The 27,425-nt window shown below is 48.2% G+C and overlaps 1 protein-coding gene across 2 annotated transcripts; it reads right to left on the minus strand.

Moving 5' to 3' along the window:
* Positions 1-2,932: 2,932 nt before the first annotated feature.
* GATA4 (GATA binding protein 4) lies at positions 2,933-27,175 on the minus strand. Of its 2 annotated transcripts, XM_030945650.1 has the most exons (7): positions 27,068-27,175; positions 26,338-26,977; positions 7,858-8,024; positions 4,967-5,092; positions 4,398-4,485; positions 4,002-4,147; positions 2,933-3,395 (listed from the first exon to the last, which is right to left on the minus strand). In XM_030945650.1, the coding sequence occupies exons 2-7, from the start codon at positions 26,864-26,866 to the stop codon at positions 3,213-3,215; spliced, it is 1,239 nt and encodes a 412-aa protein (XP_030801510.1). In that variant the 5' UTR covers positions 26,867-26,977; positions 27,068-27,175; the 3' UTR covers positions 2,933-3,212. The 2 variants fall into 2 exon arrangements, with proteins under 2 accessions (XP_030801510.1, XP_030801511.1); XM_030945651.1 differs by lacking the exon at positions 27,068-27,175 and having other exon boundaries at positions 26,338-27,000.
* Positions 27,176-27,425: the final 250 nt, after the last annotated feature.

A 27,425-nucleotide genomic window follows, 5' to 3' on the forward strand; every position in this document is an offset into this window, starting at 1 on the left:
CCAGTGATTCTTGGGGAAACATTTCCAGCATGAGAGCAGTCAAACACTAGAACAGGAACCCAGAGGGCTGCTGGGATTTCCATCCTTGGGAATATTCAAAAGTTGCCTGAACAAGGCCTTGAGAGACCTGATCTCATCCCTTGTGAGTTAAATTATTCTGTAATTTGATCATCAGAAGCCCTGAAGAAGGGGACCCATCAATTATGGTGTGTTTGTACCCCACCTGAAATGCTGATGCTCATCTGAGATCAGTCTCTCACCATCCTGATACCAGCACTGGCCTGAAAAAGACAAAATCTCCTGGGCCAACAGCAGCTCTACAACAGTTTTGGGTGATTGAAAAGAACCACAGAACCTGGTGTATCTGAACTTCTGCTTCTGGTGCAGAAAGAGGGACAAAAGAGCTAATTTCTACCCCTAAAGAGTTGTCCTCTACCCCTAGAGCTGTCCTCCAGAGTTTCACCTTTTGAAATCAGATACCTTGTTCTGTTATCAGGGACTTGTAAATGCTTCTCACCCTGTTTCAAGAATTTTTTTCAGGCTTTGAGGAAGGCTAAAATCCAGTTAATAAATCCCTACCAAGGGGACATAAGGCAGATATGTTCTGCTGGGTTTTTTTCCTTCTGGCATTATAAGCAGAGTTCTTTCTGGCATCTCTGAGTGGGTTTTAAGGGCAGGAGAAAAATTCTACTGGGGAATTTGGCTTTGAGGGAAGGAGGAGGAGCACAGCAATAGGGAAAGGAAGGGAGAACCAATGTGAGCCTCCAGATGGAAGGAGAAATAGGGCTGTGGTTGGTCTGGACTTTTAGTCCTTATCAGGAGGCTCCACTCCCTCTTGGGGCTTTCCAGGTTAGTTGGATCTCAAAAGTTGGCATGAGCCATGTGGCATGAGGTGCAGGCTGCTGTGTTATGGCCAGGAATTCACAGCCAGATCCCAGGAGAGCTCAACTGCCATTTACAAAGGGATTTACTTGAGGAGGAGTTTGGCTGAAGATCTTCCTGCCAATGGAGAAACACCTTTGTGTTTTCACCTCAAATTCATTTTTTTTCAGGGCTATTTCTGGCCTCTTCTCTACAGCCTAGCAGGTCTGAACAAAATCACAGAATTTAATTTCTTTATATTCATGTTTCATGAATGTCTTCCCCTCATCTGTAATTAGCACTAATGAGGCTAAACACTGCATTAGCTCCACAAAACAGTGGGAACTGGTGCAAACACCACCTAGCTGTTCCCATGGCACCCTTGCCATGGTGCGTTTCCCTAGGGAGTGTGGAGGCTCTGTCACCTCAACAAAACCCTGCAAATCTGATCTATGGAGAGAACAGGAAATGTGGGAGGGTTCAGGACTCTCCAGTCATGACCAGTCCAGTTGAATCCTTCTCCTTAGAGAAGCTTTTACACCATAGGGAGGAAAAGGGTGAGTTGAAGCAAAGACAACACAATGCCATTCTTTTGCTCCAAACCTGTCCGTGGCTCTCCTCTTCACCAAGTCACGTGCCTTAGTTTGTGTGGAAGAACACTCCTTGTGGGAGTGTTAAACAGTGGGAGGCAGAGGGAGGCACATTTGGGAGGGTTACACAGTCCCCCTTAGAGATTTTTCACTTGTTAGTTCTGTACTTGAGTTCTGGATGCAGGGAGGAAAAGAGAGGAGCTGGGAAGGCAAGAAGGGTAACAGAGCTTGGGAGCAGACAGAAACCAGAGTGAAGAATCTTGCAGGATGAGGTCTCCCAGGAACTCTCTGCATGGACAAGCAAAGCTGTCCTTCCTTGGAAATGTTGATGCAATCGTCATGGGAAGCATCTGGTGAAGCACTTGGGCTGCCCAGGGGAGCTGTGGCGTCTGCCGTGCTGGAGTTTGAGTTTGTTAAACCAGAGGCAGAGCAGTCAGGGCTGGATTAGGCAGGATTGATCCCTTTGGGAAAAGGGAATGAGTCCTGCTCTTAGCATCTCTTCCAACACCATTTGCCAGGATTCCCTGGTAGCTGAGAGCCTTATGGGCAAGCAAACTGTCGAGTCTTGTGTAATGGAGTTGTGTTTCTCTTGCAGGCAAGCAAGTCTGTGCACATGCTTGATAAGGAAAACAGCCCCTGCCACCTCCAGTAGGGGCTGAAGCCACTGCTTGTTGCAAAAAAAGTGAAATCCTAAAGGATTAGATGTGGGAAATGGTCACGAGCCAGCTGTTAGGGGAAAAGTGGGCACTCCCAGTACAGCCAAAAATAAGTGACAGTCAGATTTCATCAGTGGCATCCAAACCAACATAAAAATAGACAAAATAATTAAATTATCTGTCTGAAAAGCAGTGGCCCAGCAGCGTTAGAAGAGCATCTTTCACTTGCTGTGCTCTTGAGTCATTTCTAAACCTGGCTTGTTGCTATCCATCAGGGAAGAGCCCAGCCATTTCCTCCAGGATTTGATGACCAGCATGGGTCTCATCTACCTTCTTCCAGAAGGTTCCTTCTTCCAAAATCCTCCTTTGACTTTGGACAGACCTACTCCAGGCTCAACCAACAACCTTTTGGAAACACAGTCCCATGATTTCGTAGTGATAAATAGGAAAGGAGTTACTATTAAATACAGACATTCATGAGCTTTCCAGACCATCTAGAAAAATGAAGACAATGCTCTACATGTGTGAGCTGAGGAGCAAGGGGGATGTCTCTTTTTTTCTCTGCCCTACATCATATCAAATCCACTAAAGCCACTAAAGAATCTCTAGTGAAGTCTGTTCAGCAAACTGTCCTGGAACTGACTCCATTTGGTGGAAGATCACTGAATTTGGGTCATGAGAGGACAATGGCATTTTCTTCTGTTTGGGAAAAGAATGGGTGGTGGCAGAAGAAGTGTCTCTGTTCCACCACTGTCTGAGTCTTAAAATGCCAGATATTGTTAAATAAAACTCAAGAACTGTGTCCATCTCTGTGTTTCTGGCTGTTTCATAGTAAGTGGTGACAGTCAAATAGAGAGGCTCATTAAAAGCAGGGAAAAAAGGCTTCAAATCCTTGAGGTACTCTGAGATTTGAGTCTTCTCTGTTCATTTCATAAGAGCTCCCCTACACCTCAGATAAGTTCTCTTTACCTCTGCTGGAACATCTCACAAGGGGAGAGAAGGCAGGAGAGCAGGGGAGGTGGAGACAACATTGGCTTGATGATTACGTGGCATCTTCTTCATCTCTCAAGCAGATCAGCCTGGAGTTCATAGGGAAAGGGCCAGGTTATGCAGTTATGATGTCCCCGTGGTTCTCAGCCAGCACCAGGCTGTTCCAGGAGTCCTGTTTGGAGCTGGTTTGGGGAGACTGGCTCATGGCTGACTGGTAAGCCTGGGGGGAAAGCTTCAGAGCTGAGATCGCAGGGTGAATGGATGATCCGTGTCCGGACATGGCAGAGACGGAGAATGCCTATGGAAAAGGGAGATTGCTGTGAAAAAAGCTTCATACCTTAGAAGACCATGTGAATCCCTTTAGGATGGGCTGATGCTGTTGTAAAAATGTGTCTGGATTTGCTGCAGGGCTGGAGATTGCACCCTATGTGGGATACTTTGGGCAGGCTCTTTCCTCCTGTCTCCCTTTCTTTCTAGTTCTAGAAACACAGAATGGTTTGGGTTTGAAGAGACCTTAATGATCATCTCCTTCCCACCCCCTGCCATGGGCAGGGACACCTTCCACCATCCCAGGTTGCTCCTGTCCAGCCTGACCTTGGACACTTTAAGGGATGGGGCACCCACAGCTTCTCGGGGCACCCTGTGCCAGGGCCTCACCACCCTCACAAGGAAGAATTGCTTCCCAATATCCCATCTAAACCTCTCTCTTTCAGTTTGAAGCCATTTCCCTTTGTCCTATCACTCCAGACCTCCAGTAGTCTCTCTCCATCTTTTCCTGCAGCTTCCCTTCAGGTGCTTGTCTTTAAGTACCTAAATAAAGTTATGAGGATGTTCTCCCCATGTCTACCACCCTATTTCCCTTTTTTTTTTTTTTTTTCCCACTGCTAACACCACCCCTCAGTACCTGAGAAACAGGGCTGGGGTGCCCATAGTGAGATGAGAGCCCAGGTTCTGTTTTGATGGGGCGCATTTCCTCGGTGGTCGTGGTGCTGCTGCTGCTGCTGCTGGTGGAGCTGGTGGTCGGGGTAAGACTCTCACTGCTGGATGGGCCTGGGGTAAAACCAGAGGGTAAAAAAGGCTCTTTCCAAAGACCTTTCAGCACAGAGTTATGCTGAAGTGTGTGGTAAAAATAAATTTTTAAATAGTTGGAAGGATATTCAGGTATTTAGACATCCCCCATTTTTAAAAAAATTGGCCTGTTTTGTCATTGGATCTCTCTTATTTGAGGGCACTGTGGTTAGAAATACAAGTGCCCACACAAATACACATAATAAAATAAATTCCTTCATTTAACACTTACCTGCTGGTGCCTTTGTTTTGTTAAGGTTCTTAGGCTTGCGTTTCCTCGTCTGAATTCCCTCTTTTCTCATGGCTAAAGGCCTTGGGACCTGTGGGTCCAAACAGAACAGCACATTGGTCTCTGAATGTCCTTAAGGTCATCTAAGAGAACATGATTCCAATTCTATCTTGTGGTTGAGCTGGTTTAATTGAAAACAACAACAAGATGTGCATCCAAATGGGAATAAGAAGATCACACCATGGTATTGAGTGTTTTAGGGCTTTAGGGAGCTACAGCTCATGTGTTTGTGCTTCTGACTTGGCTTTTTTACTAAAATGCCTGAATTTATGTGGGAAGAATCTAGACCTTGTTTTATTAGAGTTTTAAGACTTATTTACAAAGGGGACCCAATTAGTAAGTGAGAAATACCCAGCGTGTACACCCCCTTGCAGATATAAACACGACGTAACCTTGAAGGGACTAAACCCAAAAGGACAGCAGGAGAAGCAGCTCCAGAAGAGCACAGAGCTATGTAAAGAACCCAGCCCCCAGCCTGGTGCCACGAGCAGCCTCCCACAGCCAGGATTTACCCCGTGGAGCTTCATGTAGAGCCCGCAGGCGTTGCAGACGGGCTCCCCCTCAGCGTTCCTGCGCCAGAGTGTGGTGGTGGTCGTGTGGCAGTTGGCACAGGAGAGCCCAACACGGCGAGATGCTGACTGTGGGGACAAGAGAGCAAGGAAACACATCAGCCCTGCAATGCCCTCACCAGCAGTGCCCCACATCCCAACCAGCTTGCTCCACCACGCCTCAGGGTTCCCTCTCCTCTTGCCTCTCGTATTTTTCTGGGTTTTTATCTTTTTGCCCCTTTGCAGTTGTCCAGCTGCATCTTTCTGCCCCTCTTGCCTTTCCACTGACTCCAGGAGGTCTCAGCTCTCCTGGACCATCTCAGGTGGCACCAGAGACATGAAATAGAATCATTGGAAAAGACCTCCAAGACCATCGAGTCCAACCTGTGATCCCTGATCACCACCCTGTCACCCTGCCCAGAGCACTGAGGGCCCCTTCCAGTTGTACCTTGGACACCTTCAGGGATGGTGACTCCAGCACCTCCCTGGGCAGCCCCAGCCAATGCCTGACCACTGTTTCAGTGAGGAAATTCTTCTGGATGTCCAAAGTGAACCTTTCCTGGCACAGCCTGAGGTTCTGTCCTCTCATCCTGTCCCTGTTTCCTGGGAGCAGAGCCCAATTCCCACCTGGCTGCCCCCTCCTGTCAGGGAGTTGTGGAGGGCCAGAAGGTTCCCCCTGAGCCTCCTTTTCTCCAGAATCCCACATCACCTGAACGGAGCCCCAGATCTCCAGCAGCTCTAGTGGCAGCTTAGAGACCCCCTGCACGTGTACACACCTACCCTAAGGAGTCTGGATCCCAGACCATCCTGCCTTTTCCAGCTCCCAAGCCTTTCCAGGCATCGTGGCTATCCCAAGAAAATGTTATCAATTCCATAAATGTTGCATATTCCTTGCTGGCTTTGTGCTATGTTGTTTATAGAGCTCAAGGGGAAGATAAAAAAAAGATAAGCTTCCAGCAGCGTTTTCCTCCTCTTGATAAAGAGGGATAATTAATAGGAAGTCTCACTAATGAATTAGTGCAGGGGGCAGACCCAAAGTTCCTTTTCTGGGTGAACTGGTTTAGTCAGGCTCAGAAGGCAACAGGAGAAAGCAACAGGCTTGAAGCCATATAAAATACAAGTTTTGAGCTGGGAAACAGCGGGAGGTGGAGGAAGGAAAAGCCACATCCTCCACACCTGCCTGGCTTTTGCCATCATCCTTCAAAGCTCAGGCCGTAGAGGCCAGTAAATGAGAGAGGGAAGGTCCTGGGTGCCGGGGTGAGATCCTGCCTGGATCAGTCGGACTCTGGAAAGGCGTTTCACAAGAGGGCGCTCGGTGCCCGTGGCAGCTGGCAGCGCTCAGGCTGCCCGTGTCACTTTTGTCACTGGCAGGGGACGTCTGGGTTTGGGCACAGACAGGGCTGAGCGATGCAAAGGACAGGGCAGTGTGGGGATGGAGCCTCGAGGAAAACAAAGGAGTGTGGCAATCTGGCTTTCCGGTGGCTGCTTTTAACTTGGGTTCATGATCACAGAATGTTATGGAATCATAGAATGTTGTAGGATATAATTGTAAGGGGATAGAAGGGATCTTAAAGTTTATCTAGCCCCACTCCCCTGCCATGGGCAGGGACACCTTCACTAGACCAGGTTGCTCAAGGCTTTATCCAGCCTGGCTTTGAATACTCTCAGGATTGGAGCATCCACAGCCTCCCTGGGTAACCTATTCCAGAGTCTCACCACCCTCACAGAGAAAAATTCTTCCTAATACCAAACCTAAATTTCCCCTCTTTGAAGTTGTACCTATTTCTCCTTTCCTGTCACTCCAGTTCCTGATGAAGCGTCACAGATTCCCTGTAGGACCCTTCAGATACTGGAGAGGGCTGTGAGGTCTTTACAAGACCTTCTCTTCTCCAGGCTGAACAGTCCCAACCTTCTCATCCTGTTGTGATGGACTCATGTCATTGGGGACACAGAGACCTTCCCAAAACCCCTCACCAAAACATGCAGGGAGCAGCAGCTTATCAACACTGAGCTCACAGAATCATGGAGTGGTTTGGGTTGGGAGGGACTTTAAAGATCAAGTTCCACCCCCTGCCATGGGCTGGGACACCTTCCACTATCCCAGGTTGCTCCAAGCCCCATCCAAACTTGCCTTGGTCACTTCCAGGGATCCAGGGGCAGCCACAGCTTCTCTGGGCAACCTGTGCCAGGGTCTCAGCACCCTCACAGGGAGGAATTTCTTCCTCATATCCCATCTAAACTGCTCTGTCAGTTTGAAACCATTCCCTGTTGTCCTGTCATCCTTGAAAATGGTGTCTCTCCATCTTTCCTGTGTGCTTCCTTCAGGAAAGCTGCAGTTAGGTCAACCCAAATTTTTCTCTTTTCCAGGCTGAACAATCCTGTTCATGCCCCCCAGGTTCCTTGTGCATACCCCACCCTGACCCCAGAGGCTTTGGGATGCCCTGGCCTGCCCTACAATGGGGGCTTCACCTCACCCAACAGATCTGGGAGCAGAGTATCCAAAAAAAGTATCCAGAAAAGTCACCATGAAGTGAGGGGCTCACCCAGCAGTGACCAGGGATCCCTGTGTGTAAGAGAAGATGGAATGGTGCTGTGCTAGAACTGGAAAGAGTTGCCATTCCTCCAAATATCCCAAAATCACCCTGTGTCCTACAGCCCCTTCCACCACCTGGCTGAGCGTCTGGAGAACTCCACTGGACAGGACCAGGGCTTGGAGTATCCCAAGCATGAGAAAATCTGGCTTGTTTTGAAAGTCTGGACCTCAGCTGGGCAGATGGGAGTCGAAACACCCCTGGCATCTCCAGCTGGCCGAGATTTCTTTGCCTCCTCCTCCCACATGTGTGATCTTGACTTACCAGCCTCCTCTGGGGTTTGAACAGGGGCCGGTTGATGCCGTTCATCTTGTGGTAGAGCCCGCAGGCGTTGCAGAGGTAGTGCCCCGTGCCGTCCCTCCTCCACAGCGGCGTGGACATGGCCCCACAGTTGACACATTCTCGCCCCTCGGAATAATCATCAAAAAATTCTGCTGCCAGGATGGGAGAGAAGGGAAAAGACTTCGTTAATTAGTTGGCTGTACCTGTAATTGCTGCTCTGCTTCTCAGTTTAGCCAGAAGGGATATTTCAAGAAATCACAAATATTCAGATTTTATGGGTTGAGTTTAGCCAGAAGGGATATTTCAAGAAATCACAAATATTCAGATTTTATGGGTTGCAAGAAACAGCTCTTCCTTTCCCAAGGAAGCCCCCCACCATGATTCTTGGGAAGAGGGACTACTTTCCTTGCCATGACTGCAGGACTTCTGTGGCAGCAGGGATGTGCTGGGACACAGATACCAGGAGGCAGAAATAGAAACCTTTCCCTTCTGCTCTGATGTTATCCAATTTTCAAGATTGGCCATAGCCAGGGCAAGCAGATCAGGGCAGGTGAACAACCTTGGTTACAATCAAGGCAGATTCCTGTGACCATGGATAAAAACAAACCCCGCAGAGCAGAACTGCCCAGAGGTCAGGCAGCTGCATCTCAGCTGGGCAGGGAAAACCATTCCATGTTCCCTGCTCCCCATGGGAAGGCTCCTCACCCTGCCCTTCTGCTGGGGGGAATGGCTGCAGAGAGCCAAGGGGAGGTTCGTGTGCCTTCACCCCATTCTCTGCACAGAAAACATCTCCTGAGGTGCAGGAATCCACAGGTACAAGTTGAAGGTTCCCTGCCCATGGAAGGGGGCTGGAAATGGATGATCTTTAAGGACTCTCCCAACCCAAACCATTCCAGGGTTCTGGGATTCAAACCCCAGCTCAGTCTGACAGCTAACAGGGATTGTTGGGAATTCATGTGTGTTAGAGGCTCAGTTTTTGATGGAAATCTGTATTGTGCTTGATGCCACACTCCAGGACTTGCTGCATTCACCCGCTGCATTCCTGGTACATCCTGCACTGGGGCTTGGCTGCAGCTGGGATTTGAGGGATAACTGGGAATAGAGTGATAGGAGAAGGGGGAATGCATTTAAACTGACAGAGGGCAGGATTAGGTCAGATGTTAGGAAGAAATTCTTCCCTGTGAGGGTGGGGAGTCCCTGGTACAGGTTTCACAGAGAAGCTGTGGCTGTTCCGTCCCTGGAAGTGTCCAAGACCAGGTTGGATGGGGCTTGGAGCAACCTGGGAGGGTGGAAGGTGTCCCTGCCCATGGCAAGGGGTGTGGAATGAGATGAACTCTAAGGTCCCTTCCAACCCAAACCATTCTGTCATTCTGCCCTGGGCTGGGCCAGTCCAATCCCTCTGGCTGTGACAGAACCAGGAGGCTCAAAGGTCAGCACAACACAGCTCAACTGCATCATCCTTTGGAAAGGCACAGGTCCCTCCCCATTCCATACAAACCCTTCCAGAAACCAAGAACTTCACTGTATTTTTTGCTTGTCCACCTGCTTTTAACACAAAAATCTCAGCTTTCTGCTGGAAGACAATTGCTCCCCAAGGAGCAAACCAACAAAATTTGGCTTCTGGCTGAGTTGTGCCTCAGTCCCATGTGGATTCTCTGATGTCTAGCAAGGGTTATGTTCAGACGTGGCCTTATTTTCTCTTTTCCCCAGACTATTTTTGGAAAATCTGCAGGAAACTGCATAACTGTGAAGCAGCCAAAGGACAAAAAAATTAATGAAGTGGCGCCAGTTAGCAGAGACAAATATTCACGTGAGCCTAATTCTCCCTAGGAAATCTGGCTAAAAATGGCAGGAGATTACACTGTGTGCCCATGGGGAAATGGTAGAGACCACTAATTTTTTGTACCCAAGCAGCTCTGGATCCAAAAAGCAGGAATCCAGTATCTTCCCAGCAGTTTAGGAAAATCTCACTACCCTGGGGCAGTTCTGGTGGTTTGAAAAAGATGGGAATCCCTCCAGGTGATTTTTGTCCACATGGATTCAGTGATACCATAACCCTCACTTTCACCCTTAAAATGACAATTGAGTCACAGCCAAAATCTAGATCAAATAAACTTCCTTTGAAAAGAGAAGGGATTGGAACAGCTGGTCAGGAAAGAACTCGTTTCCTTGAAAAATCTCAAGAAAGGAAAACATTTCACTTTTTTTTTTTTTTCATCTTAGAAGTTGTTGAGGTTTTTGATTATAATTTTCCAAAGAAAAAGCCAAAATATTTTTGCAAATTTTTTTCCTGTAAAAAATGCCTTCTTCTTCAAAAATAATTCAGTACAGAGATGTGGACATAATCCAGGGATTTATGCAGAGCAGAGGTAATCAAAAGGTAGCAGTTAAAACTTGAGTGATTTGAATTGTGCCTGTGACTAATTACAAAATATGGTCTTTCTTGGAAATTTTTCCACCAGGAAGCCAAAATATAAAAGTTTTTAATCAAAGACAAAGGAGAAAATTTCTAACAGTCCCTCAGAAATGTTAAGAATTGGACTAGTTCTTGAACAAGAAAGTCCCTCAAAAAAATGTCAAGTATGGATATATTTCTGCTTTTAGAAAAATGTAAGTCTCCTACCTACTGGCAATAATTTGTTGCCAAGAGTTGAGTGTTATTTCCCAAGAGGGGGACACCCAGCTCCAGTGCCACGTTATTTTCAGTGTTGGTTTCTCATCAACATCCAAACACCAGTACAAACCTGCCTTGAGACCTGCTCTCCTTTCCCATCTGCATTTGACTGATATTCTTCCCTATTTCTTTGGTTGGATTTTGGTTTTTTTTCTCAGTTTTCGTGGGATTTAGACTGGAACTCAAGGGATTAGGTCAGATGTCAGACAGAACTCAAGGGACTTCCACAGAATCACAGAATGGTTTGGGTAGGAAGAGACCTTAAAGCCCATCTCATTCCAACCCTCTGCCATGGGCAGGGACACCTTAAACTATCCCAGCTTGCTCCAAGCCCCATCCAAACTTTCATTGGTTGAAGTTTCCAAAAGTCCCCTTCTGCTTCCGTGGCAATAACATTTGTGAGACTTTTCCCTCTCAGCTGCAGGCAAAGGTGATCCTTGTGAAGGTTCATAAACAGGAATCATTGGTGTTTGAGTCAGGGAAGGGACAGACTTTGTTCCCTGGGGACACCGAGGCTCCGGCAATGGGCGGCTCTCCCTAATCACAGCCCCTATCAGATGGGTGTGTCCCCTCCGGGCACCACCCAGTGCTGAGTCAGATGACACCCGCCAAGCACAACCTCATTAAAAATATTCCTGCAGCCCTGACAGAGCAGGGAGAGCTCATTGACCTCGGGAGATATCACCTGGAGGAGAGATATCCTCACCTGCCTCAAAGAATGCTTTGGGATGGCGCAGGAGGTGTCTTGAACGCTGCTGGAAGTTGGTTTAGAGATGATGATATGGGCTTGGTGCGTGTCATTTATTGAACAAAGGGTGTTTGGGCCCTAAGGAAGTGGGAAACAAGGGATTGGATTTCTTTCTAGAATAAATTATATTTTTATAATTATTTTGTATATATACAATTATATATACATTCACACTATCAGTGAACTCCTGGATGAAGTTGCCAAGGAGGGGCTTTCTGAGCTGTCCTTCTGGCCACACATCCACCCTGCTCTGAAGAACCCTGAAGATCTACAAAATAATGAGAAAGGCTCACCTGAAGACCTGCAGCCTGTGCAGTTTGATGTGGGTGGGTGTTCAGGACCCAGGAAACCAAAATGTTCCCAGGGTTCAGAGCCCACAGGAGCTGGGATCTCCAATCAGGCTGAGCTAAATTGGGCATGGAGGTCACTGGGCTTCAAATACTCTCATTGTTTAATTTGTCACTGTTATTAATAATGGGGATTAAGGAGACTCACTAGGAAAAAGCAGCAAAGTGTTTCCTTGGCTTCTGGCTCGGGGCTGGAGCTCTAAATCCTGGCATTATGAGATCCCCTGACACTTATTCCTTGTACTTTGCAGCCGGGAAAGGAAACGTTTATTCAGGCAGCAAATGGCCCGAGCGGCTCCCGGAGGGCCCTGAACAATGAGGGGGGAAGGAAAGGCTCCCCCAGTCGCACTCAGGGCAATAATTTCCGTTCTGTGGCACAGGAGCCGCTGCCTGATAATGGAGATTTATGGGTCCATCCGGTGACCTCTGGAATGGCCTTTCTGCTGGAAAGATTTACTCCCTCTGCCAAAGCCAGGTACAGCCAGCACTGGGACAGGGTTGAGGGAAGGATTTGCTGATCAGGCTGAGAAGGACGTCAGCCCGTGGCTGGGGCAGCCTCATGTGTGCTGAGTGGCCTCATCCTCCTCTTTGAATGTTCAGCTTCCCCACGTGCCTTTGCCAAGCCCTTATCTTGTATCTTGGGATCATTCAGTCCTTTTTATGGGCTGGGTCCCTGGTGTTGGCTAATCCTGATGGCCTTCTGCTTAATTCTTCATAAAACCCTGCCTTTAGTCAATGAAGGAGCTTCTCACATGAAAGCAGATCATGAAATCTCACTGAATGACCAGCGGAGCCGATGGATTGTGTCGCATCCCTATCCTGGTCATCAACTTGCTGTGTAAATTGAGATTTTTTCCCCCTCACATCTACTGTTTATGAGCACTGCAAGGTCCCCAGGGCAGGAAATGTCATTTGTGTGTTGCACAACAGTCTGCTAATCTTGGGTGAGGCCTTGAGTATGCTCATGTCAGAAATACTTTCCACAATGGGATATCCAGTCCCCAGGGAGCCAGGAGTGACTCCTGAGTGGGACACAGGGGTCTGGTAGGGAAAAAAAGAATTCTTGGATGTGGCCCTTCGTGACACTTTGTCACTGGGTGGGATCCTTCACATCCACTGAGATCGGCCTGTACGGACAATGCTGAGGTCGTCAAAAAAGCAGATTGGAGGTGGTCCTGCCAGCCCACACCTCCAGCACCTCTGGCTCACCAAAAGTCTGAGGAATTTTGTCTTCCCAAACAGAACCAGATACCCACTTGCAGCTCAACCCAAGGCTTCAGCCTGGAGCGTGGCTTGAAGTGACTTTTTCCTACCATCTCTGCAAACCCCAACTCTGCCAGCCTGGCACTACATCCATTCCTGAGTCCAGACCTTTGGGTTTTCTTTAGGAACCCGTCCCTGGAAGTGGTCCAGGCCAGGTTGGATGGGGCTTGGAGCAACCTAGGATAGTGGAAGGTATCCCTGCCCATGGCAGGGGGTGGAACTGGATGAGCTTTAATGTCCCTTCCAACCCAAACCATTCTGGGATTCTGTGATTAAATCTGTTTGCACAGCAGAGATCATCTTGAATGCATAAACCTGATGGATCAGGAGCTTAAGGAATAATAACAGAAAAAGGAAGAGTTTTGAATACTTCAGTTCAGAGCCAGCATCCAGTTTATGAATTTCTCTTCCCAAACCATCCTGTGGAAGGGGACAAAGAGCCCTCCCTACCCTGGTTTGGATCAGACCCTCCTGCATGAGAAACAACGAGATTGTCTTCTTCTTCCCTCCAACCCCCTCCTGCTTTCACCCTCTCTGGATGGAAAGAGACTTCCATTAATATAGCACTGGAGTTTTGTTTACAGCTGGAGAGATATTTGATATCAACAGTTCCCCCTGCAGAAGTGTCTCCTCAACCCAATGAAGCAACTCAGCAAAGGAGGAACTGTCCTTCAAACACAGCCAGGCCACTTAGAGGCTCTAAACACAGCCTGAGAGCAGTTTTCCCAGCAGAGAAGCAGTTTCCTAAAACAATTTGTTATGATAAGAGGTGAGAGCCACGATCCTGTGTATACACAAACCCCAAATGGACTCTCGGGGGCACTCGCAGCTGAGGCAAAGGACATGGACACCCTGGAATCCCACCCAGGACACCCTCACCTTCTGCTTCAAGGGACAGCCACAACAGCACGCCAGGGGAAGCGGGATTTACCATTCCCAGCCACTCTGTCCCAAATCCCAAAATTGTTCCCATTAAAAAAGTGGCAGTTTGGAAATCCTTCCAGCCTTTTGGGGTCCTTTAAACCAGCACTTTGCTGCAGCTAGAGGATCTGAAAGTCACATCTTCTGTTTCTTTGGGATGGGTTGAGGTGTTTCCATGAATTGCATTATTCCAGAAGCTGAAGTTTCAAGGGGAAAAACCCACCAAAAAGTTTCTGATCAGATCACATCCTGGCTAAAAGGACTGGTTGATCCAGGATTGTGGCACAGAAGAAAAAAAAAAGAGGAGAGACAGAAGGGGAATGGGCAGGGAGAGAGTGGGCAAATTTTAAAATGCCAGATTTGTGCATGGGGGAGCTCTGTAGCCAAAGGAAAGCTGTCATTGAGCTTTCTTTTGTCCATGAGGACATCACCATCTTGGCACACCGACTGGGATCAGAAAGTGAAGATGGAGCTAATGGATCCAAGGGTGTTTCTATAAAAACAGAGTTTGCTCATTGGCTTTTCCCCCTCTTCTCCCTCTTCTCTTCCTGTCTCCTCTCAGACAGAATTTGGGGAAAATTCACCCAGGGCTTTAGAGATTAATGGGATCTAAACACAGGGAGAGCAGGACAGTGCCTGTCTGAGCAGTGCCCATCTCTGGGCTGGGAGCTGTGGGAATGTGGCTCCCTGCTCTCCCCTGATCTGGGTTAAAAGAAGGCATCACCCATGTGATTGAGGATCTGCAGGAAGTGGGGAACCAGGTAAATTCCCCACACTTAGCCAGAAATATGCTTTCAAGCAAAAAGCATCATTGTGCAGCCTCACAGAAATGGCTTGGTGCCATCCTAGAAAGTTTTAGGGTTTATCTGCCACATCTGTGGTGGAGAAAATGGCTGTGTACCCAGTTAGCTGCCTGGGCCAAACAGTTTTCCCTCTGAAAACATAAAGACCCTACTTATTGCTGAGAAAACATTCATCCTACAGTCTGGCTTTCCAGAAGGCAAAGAAATCTGCTTTTTCCCCGGCTCCGCGAAACACCACGGCGAGACATTTCCCGTGCAACCCTTCCCAGGCCAAATGTTTCACGTCAAGGCAAAGGGAACATTGTGTCCCTCCCCTGCAGCACTCCCTGCTCTGCCTGCAGCAAGCCAAGGTCTGTGGCACACACCATTGCCAGCAGCCAGGAATACTCCTTTTCCTTCATGGATATGTTTTCTGTGCTTTGAAGGACGGTGGAGGTGGAAGCGGCCAAAGGACCAGCTGAGATCATGTGCAGGAGGGCCACGATGGGAAGGTTGGGCAAATTCTGGTTCTGGCTTGGAGTTCAGTCTTGGTTCTGCATTAGGATGCCCTTGAGCAAGGCTTTTCATCTCGTGGTGACACTGTCCTTTCCCCATGACAAGGAGTGACACTGGAGGGGGGCAAGAGGACAGCTTTCAAAAGCCACAGCTGGAGATAAGAAATGGATGGAAGAAGGATGGGTGGAAACAAGCTGGATTCCTCTAAATCAGATCTAAACAGTACTTTGGGAAGGGGCAGGAGCTGGGGGGATGGCCAACCTGGTTGCTTGGTAAAGCACTGACAGCTCTTCAGCACACAAAAACCACCAGAGCCCAAACCATCCAGCCCCATGGTTATCCCAGAGCTGAGTGGAGAGACAGTCCACACACACACTGAAGGACCATGTCCCACATCCCAAAGGTGCGCAGCCTGCTCTGAAGGAGACAGGAATGCAGACATCCCTGAGGGTCTGTTGGTGGGAGCCTCTTGGCCACCTTTTAGAGACCAACCTGGTGTCCAACAGCAGCTTCTGCTGACTGTCAAGTTGTGCCTGAGTGAACTCCCACCCACCAAGGTGACCTCCCCTTCCTTACTCCTCCTTGCAGTTCTTACGCTTGTAAATATCCAAGGCTCCTCTGATAAACAGAAGATTCCTCCGCTTATCGACTGTCCAAATATTTTTTAACAAATCTCAGATTAGCATGGAGAGCCCAGGGAATGGGCAAGATGGGGTCAGCCACAGCCTAGGGTCTGCTTGGCAGGAGGCACCTGGAAATGGTCTTTCTCTCTTTTGACAAAGAAAAAAGAGCCACAGCCTTGCCCTCCTTGAAATCTGGCCTATCTCCAAGTGGATGTGCCCGTTGAGACTCTTCTTTGATGGCCTCAGGGAAGGGACAGTGGGGAAAAAATGAAGAGGATCAGAAAAGCTTGGGATTTACAGTGCCATGATCCCTCCTGGGCAGCTGTCTCTGAGCTGGGAGCAGGTAATGGATCATGTGCAGCCATTCTTGGTGTCCCCACAGGGGACCACAAGCAGGTGTGCTGTGGAGTCCTGCCAGGCTGCTGCTCTGTGGCTGAGCCATGGGAATTGGCCTTATGACTACAGGGTAACCAGTGAGCCGGGGCCAGCTCCTGGGTAGGTGGTGAAGCCTAACCCTAAGCCCAGCCAGCAGAGTCTGGCCATTTTCAAGTGTTCTGAGACCCCAATCACATCCAGACTTCCTCCCAGGAGCTGCACCAGGAGATGCTGGGCTCAGGCTGAGATGGTCTGTGCTTGGATCATGCCAGGGGCTAACAATTATCACAGAATCACAGAATATCCTGAGCTAGAAGGGATCCACAAGGAACATTGAGTTCAACTCCTGCCTCTGCACAGGACAACCCCAAGATGATTCTTCTCCAGTGACTGAAGATTATGGTCTGTTGGGTTTTCATTAGGAAATGGGGGACTGTCCATCCTTGGGCATTCCAAAGCCTCATCCACATGCCCTCAGCCACTGCTGAGTTGGTTGTCCAGCTAGGGATCTTAAAATGTACATTTCTACAGTCCTACAACTCCAGAAACTCCAATTTTGGGGTGAGGTTTTTTTTCCCCCCAGATCAGAAGGATAGACATTTATGTAAAGCAAATGGGCAAAATCTTTCTTGTGGAATTGCAATAGTGCAATTGTATTATTGTTATTATATTTGTGGGCATGTGGTCTACATATATATAAACATATATATTTGCATATATAAACATAACATGTCCTAGAATCACAGAATGGTTTGGGTTGGAAAGGATCTTAAACATCATTTAGTTCCAGACCCTCTTCCATAGGCAGGGATGTCTGGGATGTCCTTGAGAATGCCATTGTAGCAAGTTAGGAATCATGTCCAATCAATTCTTTCTGGTTTTGCTATTAAAATTATTATTATTATTATTATTATTATTATTATTATTATTATTATTATTATTATTATTATTATTATTGTGTGTCCGTATAGAACTTAGCTATATAGAATGGTGTGTGGTGTGAATATATATTTATATATATGTGCAAGAATGCACACGTGTATATTTTAAAAACTCATTTTATATATGTAAAATACATATGATATATTAAAACACCTCACTTTATAAATTTAAAATACATCTATACTATGTGCAGAAATATATGGAATATGTAGGACTGCTCCATATATCCAATCCCTCCCTGAGCACGACAGCACAGACAATACTGTGATATATCCAAATTCCAAACCCCTGTCCCAGTTTTGTTCTAATTTCCCTGATTTAGACACAGGCTCTGCCTCCAGTTCAGAGCTGTTCCACTGATAAATCCCACTCACAGGAGCTGCACCAGCACAAGCCAGGCCAGATCCCGGCCTCCCAGCGGGACTCCAGCCAGGGACAAACAAAAAGGTGTTTACTAGGGCTCATCACGTTAGAGGGGACAGTGAGTTTGTCTAACCCCTGGCCCTTCTCTTTTCCTCTTTTATTAGTTATTCTGGATGTTAAGTCAACTCAGCCCCCGAGCGGGGCGGGAGGAGGGGATGATAAAGCGTCTGCAAAGGTCACTTCGCAGCCCAGGCCAATAAAACGGCAGGTACCGAACTTATCAGAGCCACATATAACTTGCAGTTTTTCTAACTCAATTGATTGGACTTTTTATCTAAAATAACAGGCATTATAAGATAGGCGAAAGTCGAGATAAGGAGGAAAATTGAGTAGCCTCGAATCAAGATCAGCCTGGGGACAGGTTCAAACTCCCACACCTGCCCCAGAGGAATCAATGAAAGTTTCTTGGCGCCGTCCGCTCGTTTTGAAATGCTGCTGAAGTTGGGTGAACTTTGAGACTGCGGCGTTTATTCTGTGATTATAATTAACCTGCTCACCCGTTGTTATTGATTTGTGTGGAGGGAGGTGCCAGAGCCTGACTGGGATGTGGGTTTGGGAAGAGAAGTGCTCGAGGAGAGCAGGAAAGAGTGAGACCCTTACCTGGCTCGAGGCAAAGGGAACAGGGTGAAATCCCCCTCCTGCTTGTACTCCCACTTATTTTGGGAAGTGAAAGGACCCTCAAGCCCAGATCTTTATGTCCAGAGGGGCAGGATAAATTACAGCATCACTTATCAGGGAAATAATGAAGGACTGAAACATGGGAATAGTCATACCCAGCATCCAGAGCATCATCCCAGCCCAGAGGAGTGTGAGGAAGAGACATCCCACCCCCAAACCAGCTGCCCCTCTCATGCTCCACACCACCCAGGCATGTCCCAACCCAGAGTCCTTCCCAGCAGCCAGCCCCCCAGGCAGACAGCCCCTGGGGCCAGCACTCCCTTCCCAAAATAATCTCAGACATCTGGGACCGTACGTCATTTGGAGGAGTCCTGATGTCTGGGGCTCAGGGCCTCGCTGATTTTTTTTTTTTTTACAGCTCCATCACTGTGAGACCTGGATGTTGAATAATAGTGGCTCCCCAGCTTGCAAATCCAAGAGTCTGGCTTGGAAAGTCATAGGAGTTTGAATAATAAATATTAGGTTGGGGTTTTTTTTTGGTTTTTTTTGCCTCGTCTAGGATTTCAGCATGAAGGAATCAGGGTTTTCCAGCCTCTCCCTTATCCAGGAAAGCTTTTCTTTCCCTTTCTGAGAGAGCAGAGCCCAACATATGATAACAGGACTCCGGAAGCTGGAGCTTGAAGGAAAATTGTGGTGCACCAAAGCACAAGGGCTGGCAACAGCAAGGGGTGGGTAGCTGGGAATCCAGCAAGAGGGAGATATCTCCTGAACTGTGTGGAGGTGTTTGTGGAGCCAAAGGAGGCCCTCGAGGTCAGAGGACAGCCTGGAATTTGCTTAAATATTATGAACACAGGGAGCTCCATATGGAAAAACCAGGAAAAGTTGGCAAAATCTTGCTTGGAGGGACTGGCGTGGCCTCGTTTTCCCTCCCTGCTTCAGCTCTACCCCCAAATTTGGGTTTGAACCTTTTAGGAGTGTCTGATGGCAATGGGAACCCAGCCCCATCCCAGCTCCCTGTAAATCCACTGCGCTGGAAGCATTGTCCAGCAGCAAAGGGCTGAGCTCTGGGAAGGAGAGCAGGAGCAGAGAGCGGCGTCCCACCATGGGACCTCTCCTGAAATGCTCCCCTAGCAGACACCAACTTAATTCCCAGGGATTAGGAGGAAGCATTTCCAGGCAGCAATTTTGTTATCCCAGATTCAGAAGCAATCCAGTACCAGTCCCTGGTGGAGACGGGAGATCAGCCCTGCGGGATCCCTCATCCGGCTGCCCTCACCCCACTTCTGCTGGAAAAATTATTAATTTTTGCCTTTCCAGGAGTTATTTATTTTCCTCTTCCACAAACAAAATTAATTTCCGAGTCTCTCCCAAGTCTGGTGTGAGTGGTTCGAGCCCAGCTGGCTCTGATAAGGCTCTCACAAGCTTTGGGGGTGACTAAAAATAATTAAAAAAACATCCTGAATTCCTTCATGCTGCAGCATATAAACGAAGCCACCACTTCTCAGGAAAAAAAAAGAAGGTCCCACTGGATTTTGGGGTTTCAGCTCCCTGAGAACACATGTAAATTCCCATGTAATTTGCAGTGGGCTGAGTTTCTTCCCTATGGAATCTATTTGCATGGGCCTGATCCTGCACCAGCTCCCAGTGAACTGCCCTGTGCTTAATTCAGGGATAGCTTCAGCTCTGAGCAAGGAATGTGGGTATTTTTGAGGTTGTTTTTTATTTTGTCGCTGTTTTTTATGGTTTTTTAAGGGGTGGCTGATCCTAAAACCTGAGCAAGTTTGGCCTTAAAAATACAGAGAAATCAAAAAGACATTGGAAATACCCAACTTGATCCCCCCAAACAAAGACTTCATTCTACAATTAGATATCCACCTCATTAAGCAAAAAAACCGCTCTGTGCCAGCAAATTATTGAGAAAGAAATTAATCACTGGGCACTTCTTGGAAAAGAAAAAATTATTTTCGCTTCCAGTTGACGCTGCCCCAAATTTGGCTTTAAAACCCAGGTCTTGCCAAAACCCCAAAGCTGAAACATTTCAGCACGGACGACGGGGTCAGATCTGCATCCAACTTGGAAAATCTCTGCCTGGCTCTTCTTTTGGAGCACACCCAGCACCCGCCAGTTCTTTTTTTGGGGGATGAGAAAATCCAGCCCGAGCTTATCGTATTGAAAAAGAAATCACTGCCGAGCGCCGTGAGCATTTAGAAAGGTGCAAGAGCGCGGGGAATGCTGCAAACTCAACGCACCCTGCAGCAAGGAGCTCTTGGAAAAAAGGAAAAAAAGGAAAAAAAAGGGGAAAAAAGGGAAAAAAATGGAAAAACTCCAACATTTTGGAGTAGGTTTGAAAACAAGGGTGTTTTCAAAAGAGCCTTTAATGCCACTGGTGCCAATGGTGCTGGGATTATTTTCGAGCACTGTCACGCAAGTGCAAGCACCCGTGTGTGGGAAGACCTCAGTGCTCAGGCCTGGTAGATAATTGGGTTTAATTTGTCATTACAGATGTATTTACAGCTCAGGCCCGGTCACCGTGACCGGTGATGTGGGGAAGCCTTGGGAAGGCAGGAGAAGTTTTCATATTTTGCCATTATGTGGGATGTGATCGTAGACAGCTGCAAGAGTTCTGTGCCATGAAGGAGAAAGACCAGTTTTTCTCAAAATTAAAAAAAAAAACCTCAATCCAACCTTATAATGAAATTTGCTTCGATAATTTGGGTTAATTTGGGAGGTCAGAGCAAATTCTCACCTATTTCCCTGGTTATTTAAGCAGCGTTTCACACTCGCACACCAAAGGCGAATTTACACCTTCCTGCCAGACGGCAGCGTGGATTCCGACCCGCCGGCAAGGTGAATATTTTGCATTTCTAGATATTCCCATCTCCTTTTGCAATCCTACAGGCATAATTACACACATTCCCCGCTCCAAAGCAACTCAGACCTGTAACAACCCAACCTGGCCATTACAACCAAAGGGTTTTGGCAGCATAATCGCATTTTTTGGGATCCCACATCCCCAAAACTTGTGGCTGGCACAGCAAAAATCTGCATTTCTGCCTATCCCTCCCAGCATCAGCAAAACTTTCTTTCCTAAGCCTATGGACTGAGCTCTTGAGGTAGATTCCCACCTGGTTTTGAGCTCCAAAGGAGAAGCAGACTCTTTGTTAAATTTTTTATAGTTTGGTTGCAAAATCCTTGAAGAACCCAAGATTTCAGCTTCCTCTGCCCCGTAAATCCCCAGGAGCGTCACCGAGCAGGGGGAGATCCCCAAAAATCCCATTTCTGCACCTCGTTTCCAATAAGGAAATTGCAGGGAGAGAAGGAAACACCGGGCTGGTGGGCAGATTTGGGAATAAGACCTCTCAAAGTAGATATATTTGCATTCCTTTTTTCCGTATGCTTGCAAAGCTCCGCCGGGCTCAAGGAGCAAAAGTTTCAGCCCAGAGCCCCGCGTCGATGAGAAACAAAATTTCTGAAGGTTTTGGGACAACACAACCAATTTTTTTAAACTGAATTTTCTTTAAAATTGCACCTTTTTTTTTAATATCCTCCCTCAGAAACAACGGGCTGCCCACCTTCAGGCATGTAAAAAGCCACTTTTTCACCCAGTTTAGAATTTTATTTGATATTTGGTGCTTTGTTGGTGGTTTTTTCCATACATCATTAAATTTTCAGAGAGAAATGGTTTGCCCTTTCAAAATACCTCTCTGCATTTGGCAGAACGAGTTTTGGGGAGCCCCTTTCTGACGGCCAAGCCAAGGGTTTCCCATCATCAGAAAAGCACAGAGGTGTCAGGATTGGGCCTGGTTTCCTTTGGAATACTTTGTCTGATAAACTCTCATCTATTTCCAAGAATTTCTCCTCTTTCCCTTAAAATTTCTGGCAAAAAAAAAATATGTAGAGAGCAAAATATAAGTTGTTTCTTAAAAAAAAATTGCTGATATTGTTACAGGGATAAAGAAATGCACATGGATAGATAAAAAGTAATTAATCCTGGTTTAATAAAATCTTAGATTAAGCACCACCATCCGCTGCCTTAAGTTTTACTCTCTACAAAGATTTGTGAGCATTTATATATTATGCTACCCCATGGCTGTTCTGTGCAAAATAAGCTGCACTTGGTAATACAGTGCAATTTTTAAGTAAATAACTGAATTATTAATAGTGGTGACAGAGTGCCCGTGATGGTGTTATTTTTATTATTATCACTGATTTATTTGAAATTTAAATTCTGCTGCTTGGGGGGCTTGGAGAGGGGAATAAACACTTATGTGCTCAAGCTTGATCTTGCTCAGAGATTAGAAACCCTCACTCTATGGGTTTCATCCCAAATCCCAGACTGACGGGTGACAATTAAATTAGGAGGGAGAGCAGAAGGTGGATTCAGACCCGGAGGGCGGGGGAACAAAGCCCTGGGCGAACCTTCGCCGCCGGCGGGGCTGGGGTGAGAAATGCGGCCGCTTGCGAAACGGGGGATGGAGGAAAAGGCATACAAGTCCAACAGCCCCTTCCCGCTGTCCTACAGCCCCTTCCCGCTGTCCTACAACCCCTTCCCGATGTCCCACAGCCCCTTCCCGCTGTCCTACAGCCCCTTCCCACTGTCCCACAGCCCCTTCCCGCTGTCCCACAGCCTTTTCTGCCATCCTACACTCACATCCCTCTGTCCTTTAGCCCCATCCCTGTGTCCTAAGGTCCCATTCCTCCAGGATCCGGGACAGGACGATGCTGGGCCCCCCTCATCGCCTGCCACCCCAAAGGGACCAGCCACCTCGTCCCTTGGTGCGTGGGGAAGGTCAGGGACTGCTTGTAGGGTCGGAGGGTTGTAACAAATGTCAATGAATCACTGGAAATGTCAGCCCCGGGATGCGACAGGGCAGATCTCTTAGCATCCCTGTGGCAAAGCTTAAGATCTGGTTCCCAATCTCTCCCCCACCAGCAGCAGAAAGAACATTTTCCAACCCAGTGTCTGCTCCAGGCTTTGATCTTCCCAGATGCTGCTGCTGTGTTCCAGCAGCGTCTGTTTGAGGAGCCCTGACCTCGATTTAGCCAAAAAAAACCCCAAAAAAACAAAACAAAAAACCAACCCAAAAAGCACCCACCAGGAATGCCCACAGCCCCTATTTATCCCCAACCACAGCAATACCTCCGCGATGCCACAGCGAAAGTAAAATCCCCGCTATGAGCAAAATGAAATCTGGGGTCGGAGCGTCCTTCCCCAGCCTGGAAAGATCCAGGAGGCAGCGAGGAGCTGCGGGATGGATGCGCTCGGACCCCCGTGCCGCCCTCCATCCCCGCTCCCCTCCGCCTGGGGAAGGGGCAAGAGCCAAACTGCCCATCTAGGGTAATTTTGGGAGCTATTTCAAGAGATTTTTGGTGCTGGCGGGGAAGTCTTTTGAGAGGGGATTCTGCAGCTGGTCCTTTTCATGCCTCATTAAGTCGGGAATTCACAGTAACTCCATCCCAGGCAATGCCTGGGGCAAGTTCACTGCCTCGACCACAGGGTCTGATTCTGCTCTTCAGGGTAATGAAATCAGTCACCAAACTTACCCTGAAAAGCCCAAATTTGGCATTTTGAACTCACACCAGGGAAAGTTTTCTAAACGGGCCCGTGCGTTTTACCCATCCTTCCCAGCGCTTCATACCACGGTTTAATCCAGGCAAAAATTCCTCAATTTAGCGATAAACAAGAAGATTTGTATTTCTTTTAGTGTTATTTTCTTCGAATACGTTTTCACTAATCTTCTTTCCCCTGTGCGTTGCTTTATTGTTACAGGGATATATTTCTATGAAACATTGAGGAAAACGTCATGCCCAGTTGTACAGACTGTGAATTCCTGTCTGCATATTTAGCTATAGCTGCCTATACTTCATCTTTATTTAAAAAAAATCGTAGTAATTAAAATTTTAATGACCTCAGGGGTGCTCTGCATTTAGCACTACCCGAAGGTGGTGGCTACTTATCTGGAAAAGAAAATGAGAGCGCTGAAAATATTTATATTTCACACATGTAAAAGGATTGCATTTCCACCTTGAGATTCCTCGCTGTGCAGAGAATAAAATTACTTTTAGCCCTAAGAAAAGGCAAAGAAAGAGTCAACTCCACCGTTCCAGGGATTTCTCAGTTTCTGACCAGGCTCGGATGTGGAATTAAAGTGGGTCTGTGATGGGAATAATCCACAACGGTGTCCCCCCCCCGCCCACTACAGCTTTCAATGCCTTCAGTTTTTCAGGGGGTTTAGCCCTTAAAATCATGAAAATAAAACCCTTTCCCATCTCAGAACCCCACAGCCAGCCTCTACATGCTTTACTCAACCCCCTCGATGCCCAAAGCATCGCTCGGCTTCAATGAGGGACCCGGCAGCGGCCGCGTCCCGACTCAGGGAGGGAGAAGTGGGAGCGGGGCAGGTTTGGACCTAAAACTACTTCCCGGAGGAGCTGCCTTCCGAAAATCCATTTAAAATTCACCAGCTTTCAGGCAGCTCTTTTTTTTTTTTTTTTTAACCAAAACCCAAGCACTTTTGTTTTAAAATTCGAACGCTTTTCCATATCCAAGGCAGAGGCGTAATTAGCCCCATGCTAATGAATCCCGCGGGTTCGGCCGCGCTGCCGAGAATCCGGCACCCGAGTCAGGACCTGGCCGTGGAATCCCGGCTCCTTCCTTCTTCATTAAAAACCATTTTCTGCGCTGGCTCAACTCGTCCCTTCTGCCCAGTGCTATTTAAAACTCATTTTCTTGGCATCAAAATGCGGAGCTGCAGCACAAACCACTACGCTCAAAATCCCCAAATCCCCTAGCGCTTTAAAGGCTGATAGGTGTTTCTGCAACTGCAATTCTTCATTTGCATTATTTTGGGTTTAGGGTATTTTTATTACTAAGAGCCCTTCTGAAATCACCGCAAAAAAGGTGATTCCCCCCCCAAGGAAGAGATGTCACCATGGTAAAATACAAATATTCATATGTGCTTACTGATATTCAATTAATATTTGACTGTTTAATTCATCCTGATTTTTTCCTCTACGATCTGCCTTCTCATGGCTTCAAAAAAAAAATTGCCCGATTGGCTAAAATTTTATCCTGAATCTGTTCTTCATCTTGAGAAATTTTCTAGCGCATAAAGAAAAGCACAAGATGTTGTCAAGGCCAAGCCTTCACCGACGCCCAACTTTCCTTCTTTTAACATCTTAAAATAATGCTAAAGACAACGCAAATCCCGCTGGACACGATGGAAAAATCATCCTCCAAAATTCAGGTCAGAGAACACAATCGTAAAATAGATCTGCAGACAAATTTGAGGTGTTTTCTTTGTTAACCCCGACCCCAAAGCCGACAGAAATACCTTTATGGAGAGGAGGCGGGAAGGAAAAAAGGGTTTATGAAGCCACCATGCAAAGATGTGCCTGCATTTCTGTCATCTTTTATCCCTCTTCCACCTCACGAAATATAAAACCAATATTTTAAGTCATTTGGACCAATTCTTCATTGTAGGAACCAGAGGAATTTAATGAAATGAAAGGCTCCAAGACTGGACTCGGCACGAGAGATCAGAGTGAGGTTTTTTGGGGTAAGGAGACACTGAAATACCAAGGTTGCGTGGTTCAGATGTGCCTGAGTTCCCCGAAGAGCGCCATTATAAATGTGGATGCATTTCTTTTAATCCTTCTCCATCATCTCTCCCACCTCAACTCTGAATTTCTCTTTGCTCTCCCTTTTGTAGCCCGACCTTTCCAAAAGAATTTTTTAAAAGAGCAGAACGTAAAACAGCCCGAAGGGAAGATCTGGAATTCATGGACCTAACTTTGCTTTCTCAATGCTCCCAGTTTAACGCCTAAAGCCAGCTCAAGAAAGGGCTGCCTACGTGTCCATGGAACATGGTGGGGATAATTCAAATTATCCCCATCAGAGCCCCTAAATCCCCTCTGAGCTATTCGAGGAGCCAGCAGGCCCTCGCGCCAGATCTCAGCTCATCACTCGTTGCCGCTCCGGGCCTGCCCTAAATTTCGTTTACTTTTTGGAAACTTTGAGGATGTTTTGCAACGGTGATTTTGCAGTATAATTAAGAATAAGGACCCCGACGTTTTCCAGCCAGAGAGACCACTCAGACAGCACCAACCTCAAATACTCCGAATTCCTCCCTCCAAAAACCAAAACCTACGCACGGAGGGGTGCCTACCCCAAAATCTGGAGGGGTAACGTGGTGAAACCTCCCCTCCCATCTCCCAGCCCCGTGCTCACCGATGTTGGCGTGGCGGGCGGCCGCGGGCGTCCCTCGGCTCTGCAGGTTGTGCAGCATGGGGCTGTCAAAGGGCGAGGAAGTCCAGGTCGTGGCCATTTCGGGGCTCATGTAGGCCGGGTAGGGGCTGGAATAGGAGCTGCCGAAGCCCCTGCCGTACTGCTCCCTCCCGTTAGCAGAAAGGTTCAAGGAGCTGCTGTAAGCCGCCGCCGCTTCCCGGGAAGAGGTGGCCGGGATGGGGGTGCTGGTGGAGAAGGAGAACCGAGGTGACACGGGAGGGTGAGAAGATCCAGGGTTGTAAGCGGCGCTTTCGGCTCCGGGCTGAGTCCAGATGGAGTGGCTGGAGTGGACGGGGCTGCCTTGCTGGGAAGAGGCGCTGCTCTGCAGGTAGGGCAGGCTGGGGAGCATGGAGGTGACCCTCGTGGTGGGCACATAGACCGGGGACGCTGCGGCCGCGCTGTGCATGAAGCCACCTGCCCCCTCGTACGCCGGAGGGCCGGGGTTGGCTGCCATGGCTAAGCTCTGGTACATCTCGTGCGGGGCCTCCCCCAAGCCCAGCCGCGATCCAGAGCGATGGGGAGCGCCTGGAAAACCCTCGGCTCCACTTTTTTTCCCCCGGAGCGGTCCCGCGTGGGCGCAAGCCTTCCAGCCAAAACCAAAACACCACCAGCGATGCGATTTTTTCCTCCGACCACCCCCCCACCTCTCTTCCCCACCGCCCACCTTCCCCACCTTCAGCAGGTCCCGCCGCCTCTTGCAGACCCCGAGCAAGAAGTCCGGGTCCCTCCGGAGGGGAAATTTAGCTCCCGCCTGGATTTAGCTGCTCCCACCGGGCTCCATCCATCACCTCCCGCCCCCCCCCCCCCGCCCTCCACCATCAGCCTGGGCTGTTTAAAACCCTCGCTCAGTCTCCTCCTCCCTCCCCTCCCGCCCTCCCCTTCCAACACCCCCGGGGGAGCAGGGGGAGATGCTGCCGGGATGGGATGCGGGATGCGGCGGCGGCCGGGCCGGGACCCCCCCGGGCGGGGAGATAAGGAGGTTAGAGAAGGGGGGGGGAGGTGAAAGGAAGGGGGCACAGCCGGGAAGGTGA

The sequence above is a fragment of the Camarhynchus parvulus genome, chromosome 3, assembly GCF_901933205.1.
Source record: "Camarhynchus parvulus chromosome 3, STF_HiC, whole genome shotgun sequence".
NCBI classification, from domain to species: domain Eukaryota; kingdom Metazoa; phylum Chordata; class Aves; order Passeriformes; family Thraupidae; genus Camarhynchus; species Camarhynchus parvulus.